Genomic DNA, 10,615 nt, shown 5'->3' on the forward strand with positions numbered 1-10,615 from the left:
AGAGAGAGAGAGAGAGTTTCTATAAAAATCATAATCTTTGTAAAATATTTGATTTGAAGATGTATTTATTATTCCTTCTATGTGTGGCATATAGTACAATATTCATCTAAATAAATGTTTTAAGCTGCAAGACACAAACATTTAAAATAATATTGTTAAATATAACGTGTTTTTATTTTTACATTAATGATAATCATGTAAAAATGTAGAAAAGGTAATTTCTAATATTTTTATATAATTATTAATCACTAACATTGAAGCCAACAATTATAAAATAACTTCTAAAATAGCTTCTAATCACTACATTTGTATTACAATTTATAGAATAACATTATTAGAACAATTATAATATCGCAATTTATCAATAATTATATACAATAATTCTCAGATATTCTTTATCAAACTGACTGCGTTCTTCCGGTCTTACCATGCGACAAAAAGCATACTGGCATTGTCAGGCCGACTATAATACTAATTGGCGCACCAAACCCTGCAGAACTTCACAATCACCGGAATATATTCACCAAACAGTACATGCATGTCAATCTCCATAAAAAAGCGGTACGAAAGAACTGTCTATCTTAATCGCGCACTCGACCGTGGATTCATCTGTCGGCAAAACGACCTCCGAAATAGTCATTGCCTGCTATCGTTACGATACGTTCAACATCGAGGAAGTGGTGTTCGTTGTTCTAGCGAGTTCGTCCTGAAAAGAGGATCCACCGACGGGGAAACGTCGCCGAAGCATATCAGAAATTTGAAATTTAATATCAAAAGTAGCTTGAAAGAAAAATATTGCAAAAGGCACGGATAAAACAGTTTTTAAACACAAAGACGACAATGGAAATCTAGAAAGTTTAGTTTTACCGTACGGAAAATTGTCAAATTCAAAAGTATGGTGAGAGCATTTCTTTTTCATTTTTTGTCCACAATAGATATATAAAAATATGTTATCTTTTATTACTATCAAACTCAATGTACTTATATTATAATAACTTATATTAAAATATAAATTATATAAGTGTACTATATATATATATTTTAATATGCTATTTAATTATATCTATTTTTTTCAAAACTCATAATAAAATTTTATTACTATCTCTAAAAATATATTCTGTTGTAAAAGCTTTTTGCATTAATGTTTGCTTTTTATTAATAAAAATTCTGTTCTGTGACAGGATAATTTTTTGTTCCTATTTTAGACAATATTTTTTGTTTATATTTGTCACGTTTATTTATATTTGTCACATTTATTATATTTATGAGCGCATTCATATTTAATATTGTGCCCTATAAATATCAGCTACATGATAATTCATAATTCGTCATTTCTCTCTGTACATCGAAAATTACGATAACTCATATTCAGCAATCAATATATTAATATACTCGCTTTTAATTTACATGCAAATAATTAATATTTATTTGTAATGCATGTCGTTTAATCAAAAACCATTTATTTTCCATTTTAAAAGAAAAAGCCCCTTTTAATCATAGAATAATCCGATTGTGTATATACTCTTATTAATCAAAAATGAGATATTTCTCTTTCTAATTTTAGCATGAGTACAATCGACAGTGAGATTTTATGTGCAGATACAACGTGTACGTTGAATATGGGAATGACCCTACTTGCTGTAATATTCATTGTAGTATTGTTCGCAACTGCAAATAATATCAATGAACAATGCCAAGTGCATAATGAAAGGTGGATTACGTGTAATTGCATCGGTAACGAGGTATACTGATTAACATCTCTAACATATCATATCGCCATAATCTCTGCACTTCACTTATTTTGATTTTGTTTCAACAAATGTTTATGTATTGGTCTATCTTGAAATAAATCGCCAATTAGCGTAAATGTATTGAATATCAATTGTTTTTTTTGCAAAAATATATAAGGTAGTTAATAATTAGTTTAGAATTAAAAATATTTTTACGATGATAGAAGAATTACAAGAAGTTATACTTTCCATTATAGTCCAATTTGAGTACTCTTTTTTAGCATTGTATAATTTTTTAAATTAAGTATAATAAAAAGAGAAGAATTTCAATATACATTGTAAGATTTAAGATAAAAAGATACATCGTATTTGGCGAGAATTTCAATAACTTCAAAACTGATCGAATACTTATAGAACTTCTAAAACTATAAGAAAATATCTGATTTTTACAGTTGATTGTACGTACACTCTTTATATTTAAAATGAAATAAGTACATTTTTTATATTTGGTAACAATAAAAAGTGTTCAATTCATCAATAAATAACGAAGTTACTTCAATTAAATCTCAATTAACTTAATTGTTGTATTTTATTAACACGAATAAAATTAATTTTCTAAAATTTTTATTTAAAAGCAATAAAACTATACGGATTTTCGTTTACAGAAATTTTATTTAAGAAACATCGTCTTCTTTTACAAAAATTGCCCATTAAAAACATTTTCAATTGATTCTGATATTCAATTGATTAAACATGGATGGATATAACGTTATATATACAAAATGTTATAACTATATAATTATCAACATATCTATCTTTTAATAAGGGTTATAGACAGTCACTTATCAATAATAACAGATTTATTTTATAATTTAAACTGATATTTAGCTTATCGTTCTCACTTATTTTGCGGGACTAAAAATCTCAACACTTCAATATTTTTACGACGTACTTTTTTTTTTGTTCTACTTTTTTTATTAACTTTGAAATAACATTATCGTTTACAGTGTACGTGGTGGATAATTACCTCTTCGTAAAAATGTTAAAGTAAAATACATAAGAATATAAAATAAGTGGACATGAAATAATTGAGGATATAGTGTTCTTAATTAGATGTAATTTTTTAGGATTTTTTTCTACCAGAAGCATATGATTACACGAACACTCTCAGCGTGTCGATCACAGGCTGCGTTTCGGTGAACCTTCATTACTCCAGTTTTCCGGAGGCGAGCAATATTGAGGAAGTAATAGTTCAAAATATCAGTGGTAGTCTGAATTTTGACGTCTTTTTTTCGTCAAGTCATATGAAACTGTTGAAGCTCTCGAACATTGGTCGGATACCGATGATAGCGAGTCATACGTTCATGTTCTTGAAAGCTATTGACACGCTTGCAATCGAGAATACGCTTATTGAGACTCTCGAGGAAGAGTTTACCTACATCAATATTTCGCACTTCATTATGATGAACGTTACAATCGAGCGAGTGTCCTGTCTAAATGTCTCCGAAAAGGGCACGAAGTTGCGCATAGTGAACAGCAAGCTGTATAATGTCATGGAAACCTTGAATTTTGCCAATTTCTTAAACATCGAGATCATTGGCTCCAAGTTCGAAATGCAGAAACCGGGACTAATGTCTATCCAAGGCGATGTCGCCATTGTAAAAAACAACATTTTCTCGAACGTAAGCATGAACTTGGTCACCACGACTGCCATTGTGATAAACGGCATTTGCGCAGATGGCAAAAGCACTCTGAGGCTTAGTTCAAGGAGCATTGATAGTACAGATAACAGATTACCGAATGAAATAGCTTATCCAGGAAACGATCAGCGTGGAGAACCTCTTACGGAATTTCTCACGATTCGAAACAATACGGTCTGCAAAGCAGGCAACTGCAAATGTTCAATAAGTAGCGGACAGGCTTCGTGTCCTATTCGCGTCAACACAATATACATTTTCTTGTTAACAAAGTTCATATTTATACGCTATCTTTGATGCCTTTACTATGTTAATACTAATACTAATATATGATCTGAGTCTGGCTAGATAAAATCGGTTCGTGAAAAGTCAATCTCGATTCAATATTGTGATCAAAATATAAAATAATTTAAAAAAATGTAAACAGCATATTTTTAGACATTGAATCATGTGATTATACTATAGACACTGGATAACTTAGTGATAAAGTACAGTTACTTGTTAAGCAAGAAACTCGGATTCATTTCTGGATTCTGCGATTCCATATGATAATATAAAGAATTTTGTATAAAGAAGTATAAAGAGAAACAAAAAAAATCCAATAATAACACTAGATAAATAATTATAAATAATTATAGATATTTATTTTCTATAATGATTTGTATTTTCTGTGAAGAGCAAAAAATCAAATAAGTATTGCGTTGTGTTGTTATAATCGGTTTTCCTTCATGAACTATAGAGGAAATATAATTTGCCAAATTTTTAAGCTATTTTCTTATTACATTTTGATAATATTCTTCTACTTATTCCATTTAATCCTCAATCTATTCTTTGTTTAACATTAGTTATATATGTAAAAGGAACCTACCCTTTAAAAAAGCCAAATTTAATTAAGTAAGTATTCAAATTTTTATTGGTCTAGTCTCGGTTTCTTTTTGATTGACCTGTATATTCTTATTCTTTCAAAAATATAATTATGTACTGTTCATTTAATTACAATTGTAAGTATAGAAGAAAAAAATAGATAAAGAGAACAGATCTATATTAAAACAAAATGTATGAGTTAGGAAATCACAAAGCATCTTTATTTCATTCAAAAATTTTAAACAAAATCTTTCTATAACATACAAATTAACATACAAATTAACATTAAACTTATTCAAAATATTTAAAGCTCTGTTTACAAAAAGCAATATTATTACAAAAGTCCGTATTGCTGTATTATTAGGAATATACACACTTTTTCATGTATGTCCAAGTTATAAATAAATTATAAATATCAATTATATCTCAAATATCTGCATTAGTCCAAGCTCCAGATGCTTCAATATGTAAAGCAATTCCAGTTTGATGTAATTCCAGTGCTTCTTTCAGATTATTAATTTCTTCCAACATATGCCTATTGTTTTCTTCCAAACGGCAAATAGTTTGTTTGTACGAAATTAGCTCCTTCTCATGAATTTTTTGTAATAATTTATCTTTTGGTGTAAAAGAACCTATAGCAAAAAAATCATTATACATCTCATTATCTCGAATTTTATTACATACGATATAATTATGATCATATTCATCTCTATTAGCACAATTCAACGACAATATATTCGTTAAATATTAATGTGTATTGAAGATATATTAAACCAATATTGTTAATAAATTGTACTATTAGAGATGATATGCATTAAGTATCAAGCATGTTCTGTATATAAAGTATTTTCTATAATTATGTAACAAGTTGAATGCTAACCCCTGACCACTAAGCAATTCGCAACAAAGTTGAACTGGTTGCATTTATCATTGTGCAAAGACAATTTTATTTGAAAATAGAAGAAGCTATTCATTAACTAATTAAAATTCAGATAGATTCCATATATTATAATATTGTATATTATTGTAAATATAGAACAAAACCACATTTAAAAAAAATTAATAACTGAAACACGTGATATCAACTAACCAGCAGACTTTTGTAACTGCTCTTGGAGCTTCTGACTACTCTGCGTGATTCTTCTTATTTCATGCTCGTGTTGAGTTTCTTTAAACTGAATTTGTTTCTTTAGTTTTCGTATCTATAAATCAGATATTATATTTTAATTTTTGTAAATTATTCAAATCAATCAATATCAGTTTTATTTTAAACAAATCATACCTCGTCTCTTTCCTGCTTCAGATTACGTGATGCATCCTCACATTTAACATTTAGTCTTCTTTCTCTTTCCTCTGCTTTGCATATCATATGTTCTTTCTTTTGTATATCTTCCTTCAGACGCTTTACATGATTCTATCAATAAATTTATAATTACACATTACAATTTAAAAATATATCTTAAGTAGTATTTAATTTCCACATACTTACCAATCATTTTACTGTGCTGCGTGGAATAATATAAAATGTCTCAGTACTTATTCATGTTTTAAGTAAAAGCAAACTCACCTTAAGATTAACATTATCATTAACAGTTTTATGATTTAAATCAATCAATTGATCATGCAATCGCATTAAGTATCTATGTTTATGTATCATTTTCCATGCAGCATTTATTACTTGTACAGATAAATCTTTTAATGATTCTGAGGTTTGCAAATCATTATTTATGGTTACCGATGAGATACCGAATGATTCAAATTCCTATAAATTTAGACATCAATCAATATCAAGTATAAGCATATTCTAATAAGATTATTGGCTATGTCATCTATCTCATTACTTCATTCAGTGTATTCAAAGACTGCTGTAAATTATCTTGTTTACAGAATGCAGTTTCTTCACTAATACAGTTGTTTCGTACAGCAAACATACTTCTCAGATCTCTCTTTAGGTAATTACCAGTGGAAATTGCATTCATATTTATCTGCACATATATTTTTGAATCATTTATGTTGCAAATAAAAATAAAATTTAACATTTTTTGTATAAAAATTGTATATCTCTTACAAAGATATATATATAAAACTAAGCATATTCAAACCTATATATTAAAAAATATGGCCATTTTGTAGAAGACAGTATATTTTTCACTAAAATGATGAACTTTTTCAAATAAAATTTAGAATATAATTACTTATATTTTCTTAATTATTAAAATTTTTATAAAAAGAAGAATACACGAAAAAATTAATTGTACGAATTTCTCTAAATAATATTTTACAATGATGATAAATGATATGTATTTGTTAAAAGATTAATATTTGCATTTATTTTTGCGCTTAATTTATGTCAATCAAATAAGATGTTTCATAATTATATACATACATACAATAATTATTTTAATTAAGAAGATTGATCTCTTCTATTCCTAACCTCAATCATTTCTTTTTAAATGTATATATATATATATATCTCTTTCCCAGATATTTCATCTTAGATTAATTTCCTAATCAATCCTTTTTAAACATATTATTACTTACTATAATGTTCTTATATATTATAACGTCCTTTTTGTTTCATTACACGGATATAACTTTGTTACTCTCCCCGATCTTCCTACACCTATACAACAATCCCCTACGATGGCTAACCGAAATGTCTGAAACCTAAACTTTATACTTTACCCTCTTCGATGACTTCCGCGCATGTCCACATTTTAGATTTCCCTCTCTCTTTTACTCATTCTTATTTCCAAATAGATATATCGAATATGTATTCTCATAATTTTATGATCAAAGAAGACACATAAATGATGATAATTTTTGAGAAAGGATGTGTAAGATTTTTAATTAAAGCTAAATTTTTTAACAAATTATTAATTATTTAATAGTTACTGAAAATTAAAAAAAAATTTTATTAACTTATTACCCTTATAAAAATTTAATTAACACTAATACTGATTAGTTAGTATTATTTATTTTCAATATTAAAAATACTATTAATAATATTTTTAATACCCAAAATGTCTATAAAGGTAGATAAAGATTATCTCTGATTTCTAATTAGAAGGTTTAGCTTTCTGCTTAAATTAATTATTTTCTAGAATAATTTATATTATAAATTAATTATTTTCTAGAATAATTTATATTATAATTCTATTCTGTAAAATCTCTAACGCAAATTATATAATGATCGTTTAAAGAGGGAGTTACAGAAGAAAGATAAATGAATTATATGTATTCGTGATTTATTGATCACAATACGTGCACCCCATTACAATTGACGCGCGCGTCTATTTATCATATACATTTTTACCAAAATTACAAATAGAATTTACAGATATAGCTATAGCGTGTTATTCATATCATTTACATTCTCTAACAATTACTATCACAATGTTTTTATTGCACGTCTTATTTTATTAATAAACATATTTTTCTTTCCGCTAAAAGACCTCTCGCATTCATTCCTAAAGATAATTTTGACGCTACATTTTTAATTTATAAATTTTGAATTAAAAATTCTCCGTTCTTTGAATCATGAAGGCTATTCTTTCTCTCTCAGCCTTAATCAAAGAAACGATTTTTAAAATCAATTATTTTGCTCATTCCATAAATTTTCTTCGCAATTGAAATTTGGCATTATGATAATAATCACTTTTAAATAATTTCATTTGAACTATGAAATTAATTTACTATTCAATTCCTTTTTAATGTAATATTATATTTTTTAAACTTGCTTGCATATTAAACACATGTAAAACACTTATTAAAATACATTATAAAAGATAATATTTCAAACAATTAAATAATTATACACATACAAAGAAACACGTGATCTGCACCTCTATAAATATTCCTTCTCATAATTACATTTCTTTTGTAAGAGTTTATATATCACATAATTGTAATTTATTAAATTTCGTTTGATCATGTTTCATGAAAATACGATCGTTAATTTATTAACAATGAAAATAATTGACTTTTATTAAATCTATAATAATTTTAATATTTAAAAATTGATAAAGAAATTTATGAACCTTTTACATCAATTAATTGCTATTTAAATTTGAATTTATAACAGTTTTAAAATTAAAATTGAACATATAAATAATTAATCAAATTGAATATAAGAATATTAATAATTAATGAAATCTATATATAGGAAATATGTAATCACAAAAAAATGAATCTTAAATATATGGCAAGGAATGCGATTAAAATTTGCTCGTACACTCCATTTATTAGGAAAAGTTAAGATTTTTTAAAAAAAGTATGCGTGTCATTTTTAAATTACCCGCATTTAATTATAAAAATACACTATACTTTTTCAATACTTAAACACGAGCTTGTTATCGAACTGTTGTTTAATCATTTCCGTTGCCGTGAATCGAATAAATTCTAAATCGCAAATAGGAGATATCATACTTATGTAAATTGAAAACAGACTAAATATAAGTCAATAATCATTTCTTTGACACGTGAACAAACGAAATTAAATCTGACGATTAGCTTGTCGTCTATTTGAAAATACAGATATTTAAACTATATACTTGTACACATGTGTGTACAAAACATATGTATTACTTCTCCCTGCTTAGTTATCTTTGCAGTAAAGCAGAGACCATATATCCGGCCATTGTTCGTTGAACTAATTTCTCATGCGAAATGGCTGCTCGATTAGATATTAGACAATGAAACGATTGATCCGGATGATGTTATACAATTTTTTTTCTTCATAGACAGAATAGTCTCAAACATAAATCAGGACTTGTTTGCGATATTTAGGCACACATCTACGAAGAAAGCAGGAGAGTACACCTAGATGTTCCTCAATAAAGCGTTCTTCGCCGAATGACGAATAAGGCCTCTAGGATGTACCGTTCTGCTTCTTTTTTTGTATGGTGTTTATATACGAAAGATCTCAGATAACTCATTGCATTGACAACGAGCTGGGACTTCTGGATTGATCTGTGTCTTCCTCTTCGCAGATGAAGCTCATAGTTCGCTTCCGTCCCTTCATGTTCCACAGTACATAGGAATGTTTGGTGCCGGACACTCTACGCGCTTGACTAAAAAAACGTATTGTATGAGATATAAGATTATTTACTATACATAAAAGACGAACATTTACAAAATCATATGTATATTCATCATATATAAAAATTGTTTTTCAATAAAATTTCTTTTAATATCATACTTTTCCATAATCAAGCTTTAAATTAAAATTCTATGAACATGATGTTATTTAAACTTAAGTAAGATTAAAAATTTGTTTTTTATTTTTTCGTTCATAAAAAATTTACATTGCAAGAAATTAATTTATTTTTGAACGATTATAATTTAAGAACTTTTAAAACATTTTGATAATTAAAGCAATAATTAATTTTAACAAGTAAAAGGATTAAACAGTATATAAATGATAAACAGTATATAATGATAAAAGTATTAAACAGATGAAAAAAATATAAAAGATTGTAAATCTAGAAGAAACTAGATTACTGATGTACTTACGTTTGATACCAATCGTAGTTTGTGACATACGTTTCGTCAAAGCAGAACTTTTCGTATAAATCTATTACAGAATAGTTGATAAAAGATGGATCTCTTTTAGACGGATCATCCGTCAGAGATCTTATCCAATTGTTGAAGGAAAGCAACGCCATACTTTGTTTCTTATGAGCGTAAATGCTGAGGTTAGCCAAAGGTGGAAGAGTACAGATAGTGATGGCTGTATTTGAAAGATGAAACTTAGACCGGAGAACTTGCAAGAGTTCCGTCATATCGTATACCATTTCCTCGCAAGTGGCGTTCTGAAGAAGATCGAATATTTAATGAAAATCTAATTGTATTGTATTTTACAGATACAAACAAATAATAAATTTAAATTTATTCAAAGGCTTTCTATATCTATATTGCAATTTTTTTCTGAAATTTAAGTAAGCCTCACACATTGGATAATATTTATATTCAATTTATTCTTGGTATACGTTTGCTTGGTATGCGTCATCAATCTGTATACAAAGATAGAGCAAAGTCAAATTAACTTACATTATAAACATCAACCGAGCCAAGCAAAATCATAACACGATTAGAAATAGTATTAATATTCCTCAAAGCCCGAGTACAGTCGCTAATGGTCTGTCCGGAGATACACAATCCACAATGTAACGCTAAGCTATCTGCAAAATAATAATGAAATACAAAATTTACAGCTTTTATCGTAATTTTTATTGTAACATTTATTTTCTCTGTGCGTGTGTGTGTGTGTGTGTGTGTGTGTGTGTGTGTGTGTGTGTGTGTATGTGTGTGTGTGTGTGTGTA

General features: G+C 27.4%; 3 protein-coding genes across 3 annotated transcripts in view; 1 reads left to right on the top strand and 2 right to left on the bottom strand.

Annotated features, from left to right (window-relative positions):
* The first annotated feature begins 1,625 nt into the window (after positions 1-1,625).
* LOC105623523 lies at positions 1,626-3,724 on the top strand. Its single transcript, XM_012204915.1, has 2 exons — positions 1,626-1,742; positions 2,858-3,724. Exons 1-2 carry the CDS (start codon positions 1,626-1,628, stop codon positions 3,722-3,724), a joined length of 984 nt encoding a protein of 327 aa, XP_012060305.1.
* A 993-nt stretch (positions 3,725-4,717) lies between these two features.
* On the bottom strand, positions 4,718-6,270 carry LOC105623481 (afadin- and alpha-actinin-binding protein-like). The gene is made up of 5 exons (XM_012204875.1): positions 6,133-6,270; positions 5,859-6,053; positions 5,574-5,705; positions 5,382-5,493; positions 4,718-4,923 (listed from the first exon to the last, which is right to left on the bottom strand). Exons 1-5 carry the CDS (start codon positions 6,268-6,270, stop codon positions 4,718-4,720), a joined length of 783 nt encoding a protein of 260 aa, XP_012060265.1.
* Positions 6,271-9,224: 2,954 nt separating this feature from the next.
* LOC105623482 overlaps positions 9,225-10,615 on the bottom strand; it is a 4,736-nt gene continuing 3,345 nt past the window's right edge. Inside the window, exons 6-8 of the mRNA XM_012204876.1 lie at positions 10,343-10,473; positions 9,806-10,104; positions 9,225-9,363 (exon numbers count right to left, since the gene is read on the bottom strand). Of these exons, the coding sequence (XP_012060266.1) occupies positions 9,225-9,363; positions 9,806-10,104; positions 10,343-10,473 (569 nt within the window). The remainder of the gene's footprint in view (positions 9,364-9,805; positions 10,105-10,342; positions 10,474-10,615) is intronic.

Source organism: Atta cephalotes (genome assembly GCF_000143395.1).
Source record: "Atta cephalotes unplaced genomic scaffold scaffold00058, whole genome shotgun sequence".
Lineage (NCBI taxonomy): Eukaryota > Metazoa > Arthropoda > Insecta > Hymenoptera > Formicidae > Atta > Atta cephalotes.

Bases quoted from the DNA above. Each gene is read 5' to 3' on its own strand.
- LOC105623523 (XM_012204915.1), top strand. From the start codon at position 1,626: ATGACCCTACTTGCTGTAATATTCATTGTAGTATTGTTCGCAACTGCA. The intron at 1,743-2,857 runs GTATACTGATTA...GTAATTTTTTAG, and splicing joins GTAATTGCATCGGTAACGAG to GATTTTTTTCTACCAGAAGC.
- LOC105623481 (XM_012204875.1), bottom strand. From the start codon at position 6,270: ATGAATGCAATTTCCACTGGTAATTACCTAAAGAGAGATCTGAGAAGT. The intron at 6,054-6,132 runs GTAATGAGATAG...CTAAATTTATAG, and splicing joins CTTTGAATACACTGAATGAA to GAATTTGAATCATTCGGTAT. The intron at 5,494-5,573 runs GTATGATTTGTT...TCTGATTTATAG, and splicing joins TGAAGCAGGAAAGAGACGAG to ATACGAAAACTAAAGAAACA.